At 45.6% G+C, this 21,506-nt stretch overlaps 1 protein-coding gene across 2 annotated transcripts in view; it reads right to left on the reverse strand.

Annotated features, from left to right (window-relative positions):
- The window catches only part of LOC135388573 (glycerophosphocholine phosphodiesterase GPCPD1-like), a 305,097-nt gene that overhangs the window by 236,084 nt on the left and 47,507 nt on the right, over window positions 1-21,506 (reverse strand). For both annotated transcript variants that reach the window (XM_064618194.1, XM_064618193.1), the window contains exon 5: window positions 13,586-13,746. In XM_064618194.1, coding sequence (XP_064474264.1) covers window positions 13,586-13,746 — 161 coding nt within the window. The remainder of the gene's footprint in view (window positions 1-13,585; window positions 13,747-21,506) is intronic.

Genomic DNA, 21,506 nt, shown 5'->3' on the forward strand with positions numbered 1-21,506 from the left:
CGGAGAAATCAACGGACGCTTCATTGCTTCGGGTGGATCTCTGAGTGGTGGTCATGCTGTTGGTGCTCTCCTCGCCACGGATTTCGTGACGAGCGACTTTAGGACGAAGACTGTTTTTGACTGAGTGATGTGTGTGGAAATACTTCGGTGCCGGTGAGTTGTCGTTTTAATACCTCTTTTGTTGTCGTGTTTACCTACCCCCTAATTGCGATTACTTGACAGCGTGTATTGGAGTAGTGTATGTTCTGCGATTTACATTGTTGCGATTAGCAGAAAGTCTTCCCCTTGTTGTTGTTGTTATGCATGCCCAAACATGTTCGCAATTCCCTTGTTGCTATTGTCGTTGGTGCATGCCCGCACATGTTCGCGATGGTGAAAATCTTGTGTGTGTATGTGCCTGTTTTCGCGGGTGTTTTCCCCTCGTTAGCACTTTTTTGTTTTGTTTTTTTCTGCATTCCACGGAGGTCCCCATGATGACAGCGGAGCTGCCACCTGACGTGATGCTTTCCGACCTGCCTGGTGTGACGCTTTGCAAATGGCGGCGCCCATGGGCTGATGCTGTTACCGATCCTGGACTGACACATTAATGAATTGAATCTGTATAGTAATGACTTGAATTATTAAATGAGTTTAGAAAGTGTATTTATGCGTATGTGCGCTTCTTTTCATGTGCCTCATTATAGGAGAATACAACTCGAATACTCTCGTTCGAATGAATAGTAATTGAATTTATTAATTGAAAATTATATTCTACGCTCTATTATCGCATATTATGCGTGTATCAGCGATTTTAAGTGGAAAAATCGAAAATTAAAAAAAATGGCTGGGGGTGCAAATTGCAAAATTGGGGTGGCAGGGGGTGAGAGAGGAGGAATGCATGAAGTTGCTCGTTAAGTTGTATTATTCGGTTACTACTAGCCGCGCCGTTGTATTTTCGCCAACCAAGAGTCGATTCTCAGGACTCTCGAGTTGCTCATGTCCTATAAACGAACGTATCATTTACGTGGCGATGAAGCATGCATCCGCCAGGCAGTGTTCGTTTATTCAACTCTCGCGAGTCCGAGTCATGTCGTGTCAGAGTCATCGTACGTCCTTAAAACTTCAGACTGGCCTGTTGGTAACGCATGGCGCAATAAAAGCGCTAAAAACACAAGAACGATGGACACACAGTTAGCGCACTAACAACATTTATTTTTCGACAACAACCGTTTCTTAAAAGAGCTCACAAATTCCCTTTCCTTCGTCGTCAACCCAATGGAAGCGCTGCTGACGCACTTGTCACCCCCTTCCGCTATCAAAAAAGATTCCCAGATTTCCCGTTCCCTGCTATCGGAGAACCTGGTCTTTATCTGCGTGTCACCGAACAAAGGCAGACAACCACAATCCCTCACATGTAAAAAAAGATTACCAGTACGTGCAGATACCAGTACGATTATACTTGTGCTCTCTCAAACGAACATTTAACACCTTCCTGTTTGTCCCAGATACATGGACCCACATGACAATGGAATTTCATACACAACATGAGAAACACAGCTAACAAATTTATCCCTATGCTTGACACCACATTCTTTCTTCAACTCCCCGAACATCGTAAACTATTGCAGGTAGGGAAGACGATTTTCTTCCCCCTCCGAAAACCACTTTAACCCCCTCTTTTCAGAATTTTTTTTTTTAGATTATGCGAGACTATGAACATAGGGAATGACAGTGGCCCCGGAAAAACACTCAACATCCGGCTCTCAGAGCCCAGGGACTTCAGAACTTTATCGCAGATCCCCACAAGCAAACCAACAGGGAATGTAGAGGACGATGGTCTTCCTCTACATGAGCCCCGACCGGCGATGATGGTATGCCACGGAGAAGCGATGACGGTGACCTATCTCCATGACCGCGCCGGTGGAACTGAGAAGCGGGTGCTCCACGCGCGTGGCCATCGTTGTCGTCGTTGTCGTCGTCCAGCGTCCGCTACACGGGTCCCCCGGCAGTCAGATGCGTTGTGGACGCATCGCAAGAGCTGGAGTCCCGGTAACGCGTCTGGGAAAAGCTGCAGTTGAGGGCGACCGTAGACGTGCAGACGTGGTGACGTGTGGTCGAACAGGGGCACGGCACACGTTGGCGGCATTTCACAGAGGATGAAGACCGGAACAGCGATCCGTCAGGTAGAGACGAGCGAGAGAAAGTGAGGCGCTCGGTGGCGTGGTCCTGGGGTGCCGCGACCGGCACGGGAGCCGAAGCGAGAGAGTCCCAGGTGGAGTGAGTGAGGTGCGGAGACGGGCTGAAGCGTGCCGAGGCGTCGGCTGCCGCGACTGCCGCGACCGGCAGGTGAGCGCAAGGCTCGAGTGTCGCGGTCGGCAGTGAGGAGCGTGAGAAGAGGAGTGAAGAGTACCGAGATGTGGTAGGGGAGTGAAGGCGGCCCGTGTGTGCCGGAGGTAGTGCTGCTCGATGGCGTCGTCACAAATTTGGGATGGTGAAGGGCCGAATTGCTCCGGACGTGATGTTCTTCGTCCGGGTCACCAAATGCAGAGGACGATGGTCTTTCTCTACATGAGCCCCGACCGGCGATGATGGTATGCCACGGAGAGGCGATGACGGTGGCCTATCTCCATGGCCGCGCCGGTGGAACTGAGAAGTGGGTGCTCCACGCGCGTGGCCATCGTTGTCGTCGTTGTCGTCGTCCAGCGTCCGCTACAGGGAACCCCGCATTCATTAATCTGTTCACTTGGGCCTTAAAGCTGATTTCCATCTCATGGAAGCAGGATCTATCTAGGGAGGTTTTTAAACAACTCTGTGCAACGCCTCTTTTCACCAACTTACCTGGTTAGACGAAAACGGCAAGATAGGCTTGATGGACCTCTGTTGACAACGCCAACAGATGTGCTCCTCCTTCATAATTAACAACAAATTTAAATACTGCAGTCTGCCCTCATTCATCCGTTCCACCGTAAACTGAAGATCTGGGGCAGCACAAGTCGGTTCCTGTGCAAGTGTCTAAACCAGTTGCCAATTTCGGATCCCTTTCTGGTAAAAAACTCAAATGAGGTTGTGGAGTGGCTAAAATCGGGCAGGGTAAGATGGGTTGGTCTTTTCATATTGTGGACTTGTTCTACTCACTTCCTACGTCGGGAATTGTGGATGCTGTTGAAAGGGAGATTGACAGGGTGGGGCTGGTCAGGTTTCAAAATGCTGCGGGTTGTACTGTACCCCAGTTTTTGTGGTTGTTAAAGGAATACCTTAGTTCCACCATGGTACAATATAACAACTGTTCTTTCAGGCAAAAGAAGGGTGTATGCATTGGGTCTAGGATTGCCCCAGTTCTCAGCAGTTTATGTGGCTGAGGTGGATTCCAAAATTGAATGTATACTTAAGGAAGGAAAGGTCCCGTTTACACGGATTTTTAGGTACTTGGATGATTACCTTGTTGTAGCCAACGAGGGAACTGGACTTGTTGACAATGTACGGAGTATTTATGTGGGTGCTGCCCCAGATCTTCAGTTTACGGTGGAACGGATGAATGAGGGCAGGCTGCAGTATTTAGATTTGTTGTTAATTATGAAGGAGGAGCACATCTGTTGGCGTTGTCAACAGAGGTCCATCAAGCCTATCTTGCCGTTTTCGTCTAACCAGTCTAAGTTGGTGAAAAGAAGCGTTGCACAGAGTTGTTTAAAAGCCTCCCTAGATAGACCCTGCTTCCATGAGATTGAAATCAGCTTTAAGGCACAAGTGAACAGATTAAGGAATGCGGGGTTCCCTGTTGGTTTGCTTGTGGGGATCTGCGATAAAGTTCTGAAGTCCCTGGGGTCTGAGAGCCGGATGTTGAAAGAGTGTTTTTCCGGGGCCACTGTCATTCCCTATGTTCATAAAGTCTCGCATAATCTAAAAAAATTCTCTGAAAAGAGGGGGTTAAAGTGGATTTTGGAGGGGGAAGAAAATTGTCTTCCCTACCTGCAATAATTAACGATGCTCGGGGGGTTGAGAAGAAAGAATGTGGTGTCAAGCATAGGGATAGATTTGTTAGCTGTGTTTCTCATGTTGTGTATGAAATTCCATTGTCATGTGGGTCCATGTATCTGGGACAAACAGGAAGGTGTTGAAATGTTCGTTTGAGAGAGCACAAGTATAATCTATCTACACGTTCTGGTATTTTTTTTTACATGTGAGTGATTGTGGTTATCTGCCTTTGTTCGGTGACACGCAGATAAAGGCCAGGTTCTCCGATAGCAGGGAACGGGAAATCTGGGAAGCTTTTTTGATAGCGGAGGGGGGTGACAAGTGTCGGAGTCGTGACGTGTCAGACTCGTGTCAGACTCATCATACGTCGTCGACTCCACTGACCCCCATCGAGAAGAGAGTCTCTGGGAGTCGACTCTCGAGCTTCTCTGCTTTTGAATCTCCGAATTTTACAACCGGAGTCATTGCCACGGGGCTAACGTCATGAGAGCCGTGCCGTTGTATTTTCGCCCCCCAAGAGTCTGCTCTCAACTTGCTCGAGCCCCAATAAACGAACAGAATAAGTAATCATAAGCAACGGTGTCTGCGAGTATAGGCGCTCTGCAGCGCCTATGGGCCTCTTGCACTAAAGTTTCGTCGTGCGACCGCAGCGCCAACTGCCCTCCTCTAGTGTCGAGCGTCCTTACTGGACGGTCGTGTCTGGCGTGTTCCCTGCCTTACTGCCGTACCGGGAACGCCATCTGCTTTGTGGAAATCCTAGCGCCACGATTTTTCAGAGCCGCCATGTATGTGATACATGGCTATGTACGGAAAAACCTCCGGCTACACGACCACAAATGGCGCTGCAGAATACGGTTCGGAGTGCCCCAAACGTCGTGAAACAGGCCCATAGAGACGCTGCTTCTCGTTCCCCTGGTGGAGAAACTGCGCAAATGCTTCAGGAGACGTTCAGCCCTAGCAGACGACGCAGTGGACGGCCAGGTGGCCTGATGGCGTCCTTTCGAGGTGGCAGCGTGTTCGTCCAATGTACGATCTCCCACATGACAGAGGGATGTCATAGATCACATTCATTTTGCATGCGGCATACTTAGTAAGATGATTTATGCTGAGAGAACACGCTGCCACCTCGAAAGGAACCCCATCAGGCCACCTGGCCGTCCACTGCAGTAAGTGCGGTTGCACTCCACAATTTTATAACACAGTGATTAAAGGGCGTTCAGCGGATCAGCGCACCAGAGAGATTGTGGAAGCATTTCACTATAAAGGGGCTTGAATTGTAGAATGAATTGTGACACGTGAAAGATAACAACGGAAGGAGCCCGTTTGGTTATCAATAAATTTTCCGTTTGTTGGAAGTCTAGCACAGTGTTTGTCTTCTCACCTGAATTCATACCAACTTGTCCGGTTCACCACCGTCATGCTAGCAGACGACGCTGCGACCGTTTGCATTCATGTTTCTGTCAAGCGTTCTCGTAGGATTGCTACATATGAGAAAGAGTGTGTCCAGTTTTTCGAGCAGGCGCTTCTTCGTAAGGGTAAAACGTGTATATTGTTTACCACATAACTCACGTGTCGTTGTTCGCATTCAGGCAGACTGTCTCAATAGCTTGACATGCAACGGGTTGCAGCTAGCACGATGTTTCTCCATTTGTCAAAACTCCTGAACCCGTGAGAAATTGTTTCTTTCTTTTTCAACAACGATCCTCAGCTTTCGCAAGTATCCTGGTTGCTGGATTCACTTTACTTATTTCCAGATTGGTGGGCAGACTAATTGGGAGATCCGGGATTATTACAAAAGCTAAAAAGGCTCTTTAGTTTCCCTTCCCATTGATACTGATCAAGTGGAAACAATATATTTACAATAACAATGTGAGAGGATGGCGCTGTTTCGTGGCGCTCGAACTTGACAGGGTCTCACAGAAAGGAAGATTGCACTTATGTCTAGAGGGGGTCAGATAAGTACTTAAAGAGATTGAAACATTCAAATAATTTATTTTACTAAAGAACAAACTTTCGGACGGAGACCTGATGAATGACGGACTCCGTCCGAAAGCATGTTAAAATAAATTATTTGAATGTTTCAATCTCTTTAAATACTTATCTTATTCACTTGCGAGTGCTAGACTTTTTTGCCTGTTAGCTTCTAGAGGAGGTAAACTCTTAAGAATAGTCTGCAGCACACAAGAATGTGAGACCGTTGACTTCCACGCACTACGGCAGATTGTGCTAATGTCACGCGTTAATTAAACTAATGCGATTAACTGAGCTAGACAAATAGAAAAGAAAAGCCACTATTTCTACAACGCCTCACTTCAGGCGACAACAACAACAATAGATGATGACGATGAGATGGGGTGTTTCACCGCGGTGGTGCATTACCCTACCCCATTCCACGTGGAACTTGCGAAGCGAAGGCTAAGCGCAACGTGCGCTTACTCAAGCGACAATTTTTCATATGTAAAATTCTCGCAGATGCGATGAAAAAATGGCAGTGTTCCTATTGCAATAGTACAAGTTGATGGACTAAAAAATGCTATGTTTCCTTTGCATAATGTAAAAACCCCGAGACTAGGGAACACGAAGGGACAGACACAACACGAAGTCTCAAACACAGCTGAAAATTTTAATTCACAAAACAAGAAATATATACGAACAGAAGGGAAAGGAACACCAGTTGAGAACAAAATAGAAGGTCATTTCGGCGGAACGAGCAGTCTGTTCAAGGCCGGACCGAGGATTACGGAAGGTTTGCTGACACAGTTCCCACAAGAAGTTATGAAAAGGGTCTCTCTCAACAGTCTTCTGTGAGGGTCCACTTCGGATGCCTTTACAATTGTTTCATCCCATAGAGGGAAGCAATCTGAGCATTCTTTTAAATGTTTTGCAATTTCAGAGTTTGAGGCTTTATTTTTTACTTTTAAAGAATGCTCTCTCAAACGATCATTTAAGCAACGTTTTGTCTAGCCAATATAACAGAAACCACAAGCTAAGGGGATCTGGTAAACAACGTTTGAAGAACAGGGGACAAATTTATTCCGGTGATTCTTGCAAACAACGTCAGGTTTGGCGAAAGGCGTGAGGCGGTCAAGACGGAAGTTGTTCTTGAAAACGATGTTGATTTGAAACTTCTTCGCAACGGCTAGCAAGTTGTGAGACACTTTGTGAAAGAAGGGTAAAACCACCCGTTTGGGGACAGAGGGCTTAGTTTCGGGTGAACCAGGAAGCAAGGTGTTTAACAAAACATTTAAAGCACCAAGTAACATGTGATGGGGGTAACCAGCATCATTCAAACGGAGAAGCTGACTTTCCACAGAGGGAATGATATGATGACAACAAGATTTTTTTACGGCATTTGATAGGATACCTGTGATCAAACCCCGTTTTACAGATTTAGAATGACAACTTGAAGCGGGCAAAACGGGTTTAGCTTGAGATTTGCCGTAAGACCAACAAAGAGCGTGTTGTAACAAGAGTCTGATATCAAGAAACTGAAGCACGCCAACAGTGGGGAACTCACTGGTAAATACAAGCTCTGGGGCTGCGGACACAACTACATTTTTACACTGATCAATAACACTCTCATTGGTGGGAATGAAAATCAGATCATCTACAAACCTTTTTACAATGACATCAATTGAAGACAGAGAGGATATAAGGGATAAAACAGCGTTGTCAATTACACTCAGGTAAATCTCGGAAAGAACAGGCGCGATGCTCGAGCCAATACAGATACCAGTTTTTTGGGTGTACAGATGCCCGTCAATACTTATGGCAGTTGATCTCAGATAAAGTTCTAGTAAGCGCAAAAATTCAGTCACAGATATACCAACTTTCGATTGAAAGCGCACCAAGTTATCTTCAAGAAATCTGCGTACTCTAATCAACAACACATTCTCTTGCAGTGAATAGTATAGATCCTCGATGTCTAAGGAAAAAGCAAAGCATTTCTTTCCATAAAACAACTGTAAATCCGAAATAAGCTGTTCAGAGTTTTTCAAAGTTAAACCGCTAGGGACAAAAATAGAGGAAAATCCATTTTGCAAAAACATCGAAACAATTTTTTGCCAGGTTTGATTCTCATTGGTTACGATTCTAAGCGGCATGTCCACCTTGTGATCCTTGAGCAATAACTTTACAGCGAAAGTTCCACGAGAAGCAGAGCGTATACAGTTACATAGGGCAGTCAGATCATTGTCAAGAAGAATAGAACAAATCGACTTCTTGATCTTGTCCAAAGCATGGTTATACGGTTTCAAAACGTTTCCAATAGCTGCCGACCTCTTAGATGCAAAAACACTTTCAGGTAGAACAGCGAATTTTGCAGACTTATCAGTTTGCAACAGACATAAGTTCTTCTCAGACATTTCATTACGAACTAACTTAACAGGAGAAAGATTACGGTTTACGGGACGGTTGTTCCATCGTCTTCACCAGCTCGCTTGCTTCCTAGCCATTTTTTAATTGTCATATCCACATGCTAGCTTCGTCCCTCATACTGAACATCTGCTTCTTGGTTCTTCATCGTCTTCTAGTCTTCATACCCTACGTCTCCAAGCCTTGTTCACACTTTGTAAACTTGGTCACTGCATTGCTACCACCCAAGCTGAATTCTGCTTCCTGGGCCTCCAGCTCCGAAAAAGACGGCTGGTTTTGTCCATTTGTGGCCACCTTCAACCCCAGGACCTACCTTGGCAAAGGAAAAAGAAGCTTCTGACGTCACACAGAACTGTTGTGAGTGAGCCTTGTTTCATCGGCGGATACCCTATGGGCACTGCTTCTGGGGCCAAACTTTCGTCACACCGTCGAGTTTGCTCAGTGGACCGCGCTATGCAATTCTGCCTTCTCTTGCAAGTTTGCTGCATTGAGATCTTCCCTTCGTGCGCCTGCTCATCAGCCAAGTCCGAAGAAAGCGGGTCCAGGAAGAAATGTCCCCGGAAGAAATGCCCCCGGAAAAATTGTTCCCGGAAAAATTGTTCCCGGAAAAATTGTTCCCGGAAAAAATGTCCCCTGGAAGAAATGTCCCCTGAGGAAAATTCACTTTTGGTACGCGTGGACTGGTTGACTTCGGACGTTGACTTTTTACTATATAGGACGGTGTGAATTTTTGAGCACCGAAGCGAGTAATCGTATATCATATTCCATTTCCGAATCAAATATGGAATTCAATGTTCGAATTCCAAATCGAATTGATGTTTCTTCTAAACCGAATATATTTGAATAGTCCCGAAGTTGCACACGTAAGGCCGGCTCATGGAGGGCATAGAACAGAGTGTGCGCTATACTTACGCATACCGTACATGTTTATATTCCAATATATGCTGTATATGTATTCAATTACGGTTATTCAACGAGTCGCTTAATTTATTCGTATTCAATTCCGTTTTAAAATTACTATTCACACGTAGCATTTCTTTGCCTAGGGAGTCGCTGCCGGTGACCAGGGTCAGTTTTGGTGAATTTACTTCGTTGTGTCTTGCCTGTACAGTCTAGGGCTCCCGAGACCCAACGCATGACACCGCTAGGCATATTGAAATACATTTTTGCCTGTAAATTTTGTTGCTTCCCACCCCCGCATTTTATTTCCCTTTTTACACATCACCCTGCACGTCGATCCGCGCACTTTTAAAAAAAGAACTTGACATGCTCCTAGCCATTCCGAATGACATCTTCTCTCCTGATTTGTTGAAACTGGGCGGCGTACGCCTTTCTGCGACACTTCACATTTGTGCGAATTAGCATAGAAAATGTTTTTCCGTGTTAGCGCCGCGAAGCAACTCTTGCTGTACGCGGTGTACAGGCGTGGACAGCAGGGGGTTAGTATGCGTCCAGGGCCGACTTCAGGGCTAGGTTTGCCGACATTCGTCTGGAAAGTCCGATGGAAAACCCAGGAAAAACCTCAGACAGCACAGCCGGCACGGGGATTCGAACCCGCGCCGCGTCCCAGTCTCGGCGTGAAGGCGATCATCCTAACCGCTACTCCACGCGAGCTGGTACAGAAAAATGTACGTCCCGCTTTTAATTCCCTCAAACCTGAAAGGATAGCTGTGTCATCAGGCCTAAAATCTACAGTCGGAAAATCCCGGCGTTCTGATTGCACACGAGTCAGTGTGACGTCATGCAGGATATACTTTTTAGTACAAGAAGAAAGAAACAAAATAAGAATATCCCAGCCAAGTGTGCACGTTGTATCAACAAACGTTACAATTGATTGCAGTGTATTCTCTACGCGAAATCATAAGTGAAAGTGGCCCAAGCTTTCAAAGTAAAAACACTTAATAAGTGGTTAGATATCTTGGTATTTATTTTGAATCCGAGGACTTCAAGGCCGGCAATATCGCAACCGGGGATTGCGCAAAAATTCCACGCGTACCAAAAGTGCATGTTTCTCAGGGGACATTTTTTCCGGGGACATTTTTTCTGGGGACATTTCTTCCGGGGACATTTTTTCCGGTTCCCGAAAAAAGCGCCGCCTTTGTGCCTTGTAAACCCTACTTGTGCTCCCGTGTCTGCCCGCACAACTGCGATTTTATCAAAGGGCCCTAAGTTTTGTTTAAACTTGACTCCCTCAAGTTTAGATGTAGCTGCTTGCATTTATAAGGTTTCGTCTGTCATAACTGATCCCTCCTTATCCTCGTCTTTCATTTCTCAGGCAGTAAACCACATTTCGCACACTCTGGGTTCGAACAACCGTCCCGTAAACCGTAATCTTTCTCCTGTTAAGTTAGTTCGTAATGAAATGTCTGAGAAGAACTTATGTCTGTTGCAAACTGATAAGTCTGCAAAATTCGCTGTTCTACCTGAAAGTGTTTTTGCATCTAAGAGGTCGGCAGCTATTGGAAACGTTTTGAAACCGTATAACCATGCTTTGGGCAAGATCAAGAAGTCGATTTGTTCTATTCTTCTTGACAGTGATCTGACTGCCCTATGTAACTGTATACGCTCTGCTTCCCGTGGAACTTTCGCTGTAAAGTTCTTGCTCAAGGATCACAAGGCGGACATGCCGCTTAGAATCGTAATCAATGAGAATCAAACCTGGCAAAAAAATTGTTTCGATCTTTTTGCAAAATGGATTTTCCTCTATTTTTGTCCCTAGCGGTTTAATTTTGAAAAATTCTGAACAGCTTATTTCGGATTTACAGTTGTTTCATGGAAAGAAATGATTTGCTTTTTCCTTAGACATCGAGGATCTATACTATTCACTGCAAGAGAATGTGCTGTTGATTAGAGTACGCAGATTTCTTGAAGATAACTTGGTGCGCTTTCAATCGAAAGTTGGTATATCTGTGACTGAATTTTTGCGCTTACTAGCACTTTATCTGAGATCTACTGCCATAAGTATTGACGGGCATCTGTACACCCAAAAAACTGGTATCTGTATTGGCTCGAGCATCGCGCCTGTTCTTTCCGAGATTTACCTGAGTGTGATTGACAACGCTGTTTTATCCTTTATATCCTCTCTGTCTTCAATTGATGTCATTGTAAAAAGGTTTGTAGATGATCTGATTTTCATTTCCACCAATGAGAGTGTTATTGATCAGTGTAAAAATGTAGTTGTGTCCGCAGCCCCAGAGCTTGTATTTACCAGTGAGTTCCCCGCTGTCGGCGTGATTCAGTTTCTTGATATCAGACTCTTGTTACAACCCGCTCTTTGCTGGTCTTACGGCAAATCTCAAGCTAAACCCATTTTGCCCGCTTCAAGTTGTCATTCTAAAACTGTAAAACGGGGTTTGATCACAGGTATCCTATCAAATGCCGTAAAAAAATCTTGTTGTCATCATATCATTCCCTCTGTGGAAAGTCAGCTTCTCCGTTTGAATGATGCTGGTTACCCCCATCACATGTTACTTGGTGCTTTAAATGTTTTGTTAAACACCTTGCTTCCTGGTTCACCCGAAACTAAGCCCTCTGTCCCCAAACGGGTGGTTTTACCCTTCTTTCACAAAGTGTCTCACAACTTGCTAGCCGTTGCGAAGAAGTTTCAAATCAACATCGTTTTCAAGAACAACTTCCGTCTTGACCGCCTCACGCCTTTCGCCAAACCTGACGTTGTTTGCAAGAATCACCGGAATAAATTTGTCCCCTGTTCTTCAAACGTTGTTTACCAGATCCCCTTAGCTTGTGGTTTCTGTTATATTGGTTAGACAAAACGTTGCTTAAATGATTGTTTGAGAGAGCATTCTTTAAAAGTAAAAAATAAAGCCTCAAACTCTGAAATTGCAAAACATATGGAAGAATGCTCAGATTGCTTCCCTCTATGGGATGAAACAATTGTAAAGGCATCCGAAGTGGACCCTCACAGGAGACTGTTGAGAGAGACCCTTTTTTAACTTCTTGTGGGAACTGTGTCAGCAAACCTTCCGTAATCCTCGGTCCGGCCTTGAACAGACTGCTCGTTCCCTCGAAATGACCTTCTATTTTGTTCTGAACTGGTGTTCCTTTCCCTTCTGTTTGTATATATTTCTTGTTTTGTGAAGTAAAATTTTCAGCTGTGTTTGAGACTTCGTGTTGTGTCTGTCCCTTCGTGTTCCCTAGTCTCGGGGTTTTTACATTATGCATCGTCTTCACCAGCTCGCTTGCTTCCTAGCCATTTTTTCATTGTCATGTTTCCTTTGTTAACTTTCGAGTTCAACGAATATTATGTTTACCAACGATTCCATTGCATTACAAAGCAGGGCTACATCCCGCTTTGTGAACGGCAACCAGTGTATTGAGGGGGTTGAAAACAGCAGAGAGGGGGACAAAAAATGGCCGCATCTAAAATAAAACTCCACAGGACGCGCGAAGATTTTGCATATTTCCCAGCTTTCAATGCGCACTATGGGAGCTCGCTGCGGTTCCTGTTTTTACTGAATGGATACCAAAGGGATTAGGTCTAGAACTTTCCAATTTAAACCATCTGCATATGTTTCTTAATTAATTTGGTTAACTTCGGTAACCCATCAGGGCTAGCGCTGGCTGTTCAACTTATACGTATAGTAGCATGTGTGCATATACGCATAGTAGTATGCGTAGCACATCGCAAATAGGTATGCAGTGCAGTTTTCGAAGGAAAAACGTGTGGCGCATTCAGCACCATCGCTACCAGGCGTGAGCCGAGCCGAGGCACAGCCGGCACGGACGGTCAGAATAAATCAGTTTTCTTCTGGTCCTTCGACATGAAGGTTATTTGTACCTGACTCCTTCATATTGGTGATCCGAACGTAATCTGGAGTGTGATGCCGCGGAGCGCGAATTGTGCCTCGATGTCCGCGAACCGGAGGGCCGGATCGGCGGGCCAGAATGGCGGAATCTTGATGTTCACCGCTTGAACTGAGGGGCTTGAAGATGAGCGCAGAAGTGGTCTCTGCGCAGGAATCTGCACTGCGCTAGCTGGGTGCTGAACAATAATGATGCTTTGAGGAATGTTCTCCCTTCAGGTCACCAATATGAAGGAGTCGGGCACAGAAAGCCTTCATGTCGATGGGCCAGGAGGAAATGTGAGCTGATGAGAGTTATGGCAGCTTCTGTTTACTCATCGTGTGTATTACACACGATCCTCGGACAATTTTTCGTAAGAATCCGGTAAAACAGCGAGAGTCAATTCGAAACAAGGATATTCACAATAAACGTGAGAAAGTTTCAGGAATCCCCTTACACAAGGATTGGAGTCGGTGATCTCGAATGCTGAAACACGATACAGCAACGTTCGTGACTTGTAACGCTTCGTCCAGATGATGATTGGATCATTGTAGAACTTGAACTGCGTCGCAGTTTCCCACGTCAACCATCCAGGCTGTACTTTTTCTTGCTCACCGCCTGTGTAGGATTAAAAGCTGCATTAAACTCTGCGATGTCTTGCAGTTTCACGTTTGTGGGTCCCAATTTTTTTCCTAGCGTTTACTTTTTATTTTTTAGTATACCGCTGGTTGACCTCACTAGTATACCAAAACAAAATTGCAAGCACGTCCGCGGAGAATTAAGAAGCGCTTGATATACACTCAACGCTCGATTTAAGAACTTCCTCACTTTATGAACGCTGCCCTCTGAGACGAGGCACTTCCTATTTTCCATACCTCTATTTACCGCATTTTCTGTAAATCTGGGCAGAAATATCACTGGCGTAACAACTGATTTAGAGACACTGAAAGTGTGGTTCGGAAAGGTTGGTTGTGCGGGCAATAGACAAGGTTGTGAGTGACGGCATCTTGGAGAGCGAACTTGTCGCAAGCGTTAACGCAACTGAGTTGTAAAAGGCACAGTGAGTGGCATCCGATGAATTAATGTAGCGTCTTGACGAGAGGTGTTTTGTGGCATCTGGAAAGCGAGCGTCCCAATCAACTCTTGCAAGCATAGATGGGGGAAGAATGTCAGTTGTCCACTGGCGGGAAGCTAGGGGTGCCACTAGACGTCGACTATAATGGAAGGACGGTCTCCTCCCACCAGTGCAATAGTCGTCGTTCTCCTAGAGGAGGCAACTGCTTCTGCGGCGCTGTCAGACTGTTCATTCCCCACGGCACCGCGACGGGCCGGAACACACTGGAGAAGCAGTCTGTGTCCGGTTTCGTACAGCCATTAACACACCAAAACACCACCACAAAATCACTTGGGGTGCGGACTCACCAGTGATTTCCCCAGAAATTCACTACTGGGGTGTGTGCCGAGCTTTCAAGGGGGGGGGGGGGGTCATGCTTGGTGAAGGTTCCACTTACGGAATTTTTCTTAGACACGGAAAGAATCGTGGCACAACGGTGACATATCTGCACAGCTTTCCCGGTTTATTTGTACATGTCATTACTTTAGAACACAGTACATTAGAATAGAGATTCATTGTGAACGGCATTTCAACATTAAGATGCATAATCACACGACCGACAAAGTTAAGAGACTACCATCTTGTCAACGAACACCTAGCAATCAACGGTGAAAACGTTCTAATACCTCGCTTGGTTGAGTTGGGCGCAAATGGCTCTTGATGATCCACATTGAGTTTGCGTGTCCACACGCATTTTTGCTCGTACATACGCGCAATATATGCATTGCACAGTCACTTTTAAACGATTTTGGACAAATGCATCGTACGATCATCTGCATGACTGGACTCACTACCAGAACGTGTTGGTGGCCGAGCTGGGTGGGGTCACCTGAGAAATTTCAGGGGGGGGGGGGTGTTGCAAAAATGCAGGGAGGGTGTAGGGAAATCCCTGGGACTCACCTAGTATGTCCGTGTTCTCAATAGCTTGCAGCTCAGAGTTGAACACTGAGGTGAACACTGTCCATTCTCGCGGGCTAAAGTTAACTATGAAAAAAAAATCATAGAGTTCTACTGCGGTTGAGGAGGTTGGACGCGGAATGCGTCGTCTTTGCACTACGTCTTCGGATGGTATTACGAAGGCTGATGCATGCATGATGCAGGCATGATGCATGTGAACCACTGGCATATACTACTGCACTACTATGGGAATCGGCTACAGAGCAACGAAATACGGCACGAACATTTCGAATCTGTCAACGACAAGCAAACGTACTCCTGTCAAGCTCCTGACGGAATTCGTTGCGCATATCTGGTAAGCTGAGTGAATTCGCCTGAACGCTCGCTGTCGCTCGACCTTGCAATATACGAAACTGACGACAATGCCGCGTTTGGGTTTCGGTTGAATTCGAGCTTCCTCCAGAGGGCAAGAGAGAGAACCCCATCGTGGAACGGCTTCATCTCAAATTACCAGTGAAACCAAACCGGATCGACTAGTGAAACACACCTTCTCTAGCGCGCGCCAGGAAAAGCCACTCCAGATCAACAAGCACTGCCGTGACTCCAAAATGACTTCTGCTCTTCCGCGAACGCTCTCCATAGCTTTGCTCATTCCCTCTCCCTGTGTCAATCCCTGGGAAAGGAGACATCAATTCTCTCCTGCCGGCGCGCGTACGGGCTGGCCATTTACCTTGAGCACAAAGATATTCCTCTTCAATCGTTACTCTTCAATCTCAGTTTGTTACACAATTCATTATCAACGACGATAACGTGCCCGAAAGCGCAGAGCTAGAAAATATGCAGACGTCTAAGACTCCTCCACCAATTTCAACCCAGCGGTCGCAAACACGCTCGATCACTAAACAGCGGCCGTCGACTTTGCCTGCGAGAGGTTCTCAGCTTTTCAAGAGCTGCCAACTAGCACTGCAAATTACCAGTCAAAGTCACTAACACACTATCATGAAAATCTCCACCAACAACTTTATTTAATGATGATGCGGAACGAAAGTCACCGAAGTAAATTCTACGCCCAAAACATCGTTTCATACCGTAATTTTTTAAATTCCGTGTTCGCGCCGCGAAGCAACTGTGGCTGTGAGGGGCGTACAGACGTGGACAGATGGAAAGAGGACAGGAGGAAGGAGTGGGGGACATTGGGGTTAGTATGCGTCCTGGGCTGACTTCAGGGAGAACTGTGCCGACATTCGTCTGGAAAGTCTTCGGAAAACCCAGGGAAAACCTCAGACAGCACAGCCGGTGACATAATTCGAACCCGTGTCGCCTCCCAGTCTTGGCGTGGAAAGCGATCCCCCTAACCACTATGCCACGGGAGCTGGTCCATACCGTAATGGGAACAGGCACGGTTGCGAGGGATCTACAGCCTGCAATTATCCTATCAGTACCGAGCGAATAGCTGCGAAAATATAAATGCAAAAACAATAAACGCATTACATGCAACCAAAACGGGAGGTAAGAGCCTGCTAATGTGGAATTTGGAAAATAGAAAATATGTTGCCGTCACGAACAGCAACCAGAAATATTGTGGGGGCATAATGCTTTCCGATTTCCTCAAAGGTAATAGAAATGCGGTAAAAATTTGAATAAAGGAGATTGCTACATTTTCTTATTGGAGTGGGGATCCTGCAGGCACCGCGATACCTGGTTTATTTTATTTGAGCACGATTGAAGAACACCGAATGGGGAAAATTACAATGTAATGTTTGATATAGGTATACGTGAGAAAAATCGTAATTTTGATTCATCCTTGTCATCTCTAGCTTTCTCCTCGTGAAGTGACATGAAGCACTTATCGTCCGAGTGGGCAGTATGTGAAGTTAAATCTGGCCTTATGTTATGGCCCCTGACTGCTTGCTGTGACATTGTCGTCCTCAATTTTTAAATATCCTTTTACACAGCGTAGGTGTGCGTCGAGCTGTCAGAAACACCTGGTGCATCACGTAGTGAACCCCGTGTGCATGACGACTTTGTTTCGATGTTGGTCAGTGTCACTCACCAGTTATAGCGAATTGCTACGGAAGGACGACGCGACAAGTGGCCAATTTCATCAACTTCGGCGCTTAATATCATCTGATATAAAAATGATATCAGAGATGTCCTAAGCTGATTTTGTAGCATGGATATGTGAAATTAAGATCGCGGAGTTTGAGTCCCGTACCTCTTTCCCCTATTGCATCGTGAGAGGTCGCGTTTCACAAAATCGCTTCCACAACGGGACTCACGAATGCGAAATGGCCAATTTCATAAACTTAGGCGCTTAATATCATCTGATATAAAAATGATATCAAGGATGTCCTAAGCTGATTTTGTAGCATGGATATGTGAAATTAAGATCGCGGAGTCCCCGTACCTCTTTCTCCTATTGCACCGTGAGAGGTTGCGTTTCACAAAATCGCTTCCACAACGGGACTCACGAATGCCAAATGGCCAATTTTATCAACTTCGGGGCTTAATATCATCTGGTATAAAAATGATATTGATGTTTGTATTGATAAGATGTTCTAAGCTGACTTTGTAGTATGGATATATGAAATATTCTTGGCACTGCACCGGGGTTCAATATGCGCCTCTTCTGTCGGTTCGAAAGTCCAGTCTAAAGACTGTATGCAGACGGCCGAGTCGTTGTAAGTGGAGTTCAGCTGCCAGTTCGTCCTAGATACTGCTTTCAGGAATTGTTCTCTCAGAGCCAAGTCAGCTGGGAGTGGATTAAACTACACATTCGATTCTTTTTTTCGCTGGCACCACCTACAAAGCGTCCAGTACCGCATGGTCTTGTGCTTGGGTACTTCTGCGGCGTGTGAACTAAATATTAGACACAAAAACAAGATAACAAAGTGCGTTCATGTTTCTCCTCGGCTAATTAGTCTTTGTCCATACCACTGCTGACGTTTCCAAAAAAGCTGGATACGTGCCGCAAATTCTCGCAGCCGTTGCTTTGACTGAACGTGCCGTCTGCTAGCTGTAGCGTCAGTTAGAAGGCAGCACCATGCAGCGGAAGCTTCGCGCATAAAAGGGGAGAGGGCAGGGATGCACTCTCCGCGCTCGACGTGACAGGCATCTAGTATAGAAGCGGCAATGGTTTGACAAAACAGCCTTCGTAACATACATTGTGATCAGTGACGGCCGCCCCCCTCCAACAAACGCTAGGTTACACATTAGCTTTCCTCCTATCCCCGCCCCAATTACACGCCACTTCGACAACGAAACGAACCCCTCCCCCCCCCCCCCCCAAGCGCGGGTCTGGTTCTGCCCCTGACTGTGATAGGTCAAATTTACAATTTTATCAAGCTGTACAGTTTAATATAAAAACCATATATAATGTAATACGGTATCATATTTATAGTAATCACTCAATGTGGCAAAGTTGTCTAGTGTGTGCGTCCTTTGGAGGCCAATAAGGAATGCCGTTCGCCCTTCGAAATTCTTCAGACCGACCGTAGAGTCTCGGCACATGCGTATTACGATAATACTGGGAATTAGTTTAGTATTGAAGGCCCTGTGGTGGGTTACCACATACAAGTCGTGCTGCGGTTGGCATGTGGCCTGGAGGTCGTACTCAGTCAAAAGAGATGACATTTGAAGAAGTTGACTTTCTTTGTCGAAAGATCATGGTTTGGACATGGGCCCTGTGGAAAAATTGACGAACTCCCCATAGGCGCAATGCATTAAAATTCATTTGGCTAGGGTGCACTAGATTTATATCCTGCTAGCGCCTTCCATGATTGCAGGTGTTCTTTACATGGTGTCCTTCCGTGTTAGACGGTGACAGATTTCTGCTTTGCTGTTATGTGGCATAAACGCAATTTCCCACTGTAAGGCAGCCTTCCCGCTTCGCAGCTGAGTATAGCAGCGGAGCGTGCCGACGGGACGCGTATTTCGAAACACTAACCGATACAGAAGAGCGGCAGCGGCGCCGGCAGAAAACCCTGAAATCCCGATGCGTTTGCTGTACGGACGCCGACGGCGCCTATTTGTAAATTTGTACACATCCCCCACAGGGCAGGGCGGAGGACAAGGAGGATGGTGAAATGTGCTGCAGAACAAGGTTAGGTTGGAACACACAGGTAATTTTGATGTTATTTACTGTGTCTTTGGATTACAAGCAAGGATTGATCAAATTTGACTACCCTTCGGGCTGTAGATGAGACGGAACGTTACGAAATTATAGTTAACTAGACGGACATTCGGAGAATGTGTTACCCCATAAAAAGCAAGAGGGCAAACACTGTTAATTTGAACGTTTGGAAACTGCCATACAAGCAACAGTATGTCCAGTTGCACTGTTAATGGCAATGTCGTTCCTTCCCTGTCCGATTTATTATTTACCTCAGCCCACGTTCAAAGCACATGATTGGTCTCTTGCGTCAAAACAGTTTTCATTTAGGAGGCTCCACTGATAATTCATGTGCTGTAAGTAAACAGACTGCGTAGAATTGATCCACTGTACTGAACTGTCAATACGGTGTGTGATGCTATGTGTTGCTGTAGCGTGCATAATGCTAAGGTTGAGACATACACTGATGGCAGGAAAACAAACAGGCTATCTATTTTTCAGTGTATCATATCTCCATACAGATAATAAGTAGTTACAAATGTCAGCACACGCTAGTAGACAAATCCCAAAATAGTTATTATGCTCTGGGGAATTTTTGTAAATTCAATTATATTTTGCAATCATCAGCAACAAATTTGCAGGCGAGTCAATCGAACGACAGATGTGGCCTGACTTGTAGTGAAGGAAAACGATATTGTGTCAAACAAAGAATAATGTATATGACACAAAATAATGTAATGATTGGATATTTGTAATAAAGAGACATTAGAGATTGCAATCGTATTGCTGAGGAGCAGCACCCACTCCTCTTTCGTTTCAAGCATTGGTTTGACCCTTGCAGTGTACCCTGGGTGGGACTAACTTTGAAGGCTGGCTGTCGCTGCATCCAGCTCTTCTTCGGAGTGGGCATAGAGGACCTATAGTGAGGAAACTGTGTGTGTGTGGTTCACACTTGACACATGTATTTCGATCCAAACTGGCAGAAATACATTTTGCATCTCTTACGTTGGGTTTCACTAGTGCAAGCTGGAGCACTTGAAATCCGTAAACTTGAGAGTGTGGTGCCATGGACTGTGCAGGCAATGGCTCATTTGCATGTGCTCGCTAATTCAATGAAAATTCTAGCATGTAAATTTTACTTTGGACATTTTTGTGACGAAGGATAAGGCAGCGTTTACACAGATGACACCGCCTCGAAGTTGTTCGTAAAACTTTGGTTCGATTTGCTGCAGAAAGTTGGCCTGTGTGAACGCCGCTTAAGGAAGAGCCACAAGGCACGCTTTGGAACCCTTCTCTACCTGACTTGTAAACAGCGACAGCGGTGATGTCGTTCCGTAGGTGAGACAGCACGTTTGCATCATGAGACGACACGAGCGCTGTGCACCAGTTCGGTAGAGAAAAAGAACGAAAAGCGAAGTGTCTCCTCCATCTGATCCTTAACTTCTGCCCCCATGTGTGAACCACGCGGATGAACACACAATTGACAGCAGCCAAAGAGCACATTTGTACACTGCTTCACGCAAGAAATATGTAAACAGATTCCAACCAATCACTCGAAAAACTCAATGCGTTTCGTTCTCTGAATATTTTTGCCGAAGTTCCTGGGCCCGCTTGCACGAAACTTCTGATAGGATCCTAACCTTGAGGCATTTAGTTTGGCACAGCTCTGGCAGTGCATTTCGCTTATAGGAAAGTTTACGTCAGCAGGATGTGACACAAGCACTAGCAAGGCTGCGCTAAAGGAAATTCCTCAAGGTTAGGACCTCAGCAGAAGTGTAGTGCAAGCACGCCCAGCTACGTACCGACAGTGCCTAAAGTAAAATTCAAAAGTTAGGATATTTATTTAATTAGTGAGCATATGCAAATAAGCCACTCACTGCACAGCTCATGGCCGATGCCTGAAGGATGTTTACCGATAAGAAAGCTCTCCAATATCACCAACTGGTTACGAATTGTTCAAACTGGGGACTTTCGTGAAAGAAGTCCAAAAGAAATGGGACGTGGAGAACAAAAGTATAAGAGTAATAATTAAATGGGGTGTTTACGCTTCGGCAGTTGATTCCATGTACCAGCTGCAGTTTTTGAAATCTACTCTGCAAAATTGTAAAATGTGGTAAGCAGACTTCTGGAAGGCTCTATATCTGATTCACATGATGTGAGGCATTATTTAGGTGTGTTTTGTATCAGAGGGGTAGTGATGCTACTAGTAAACATATCGATGCCATATAACAAATCCTTCTCATTTAAAGGACATTA

The sequence above is a fragment of the Ornithodoros turicata genome, chromosome 3 (genome assembly GCF_037126465.1).
Source record: "Ornithodoros turicata isolate Travis chromosome 3, ASM3712646v1, whole genome shotgun sequence".
Lineage (NCBI taxonomy): Eukaryota > Metazoa > Arthropoda > Arachnida > Ixodida > Argasidae > Ornithodoros > Ornithodoros turicata.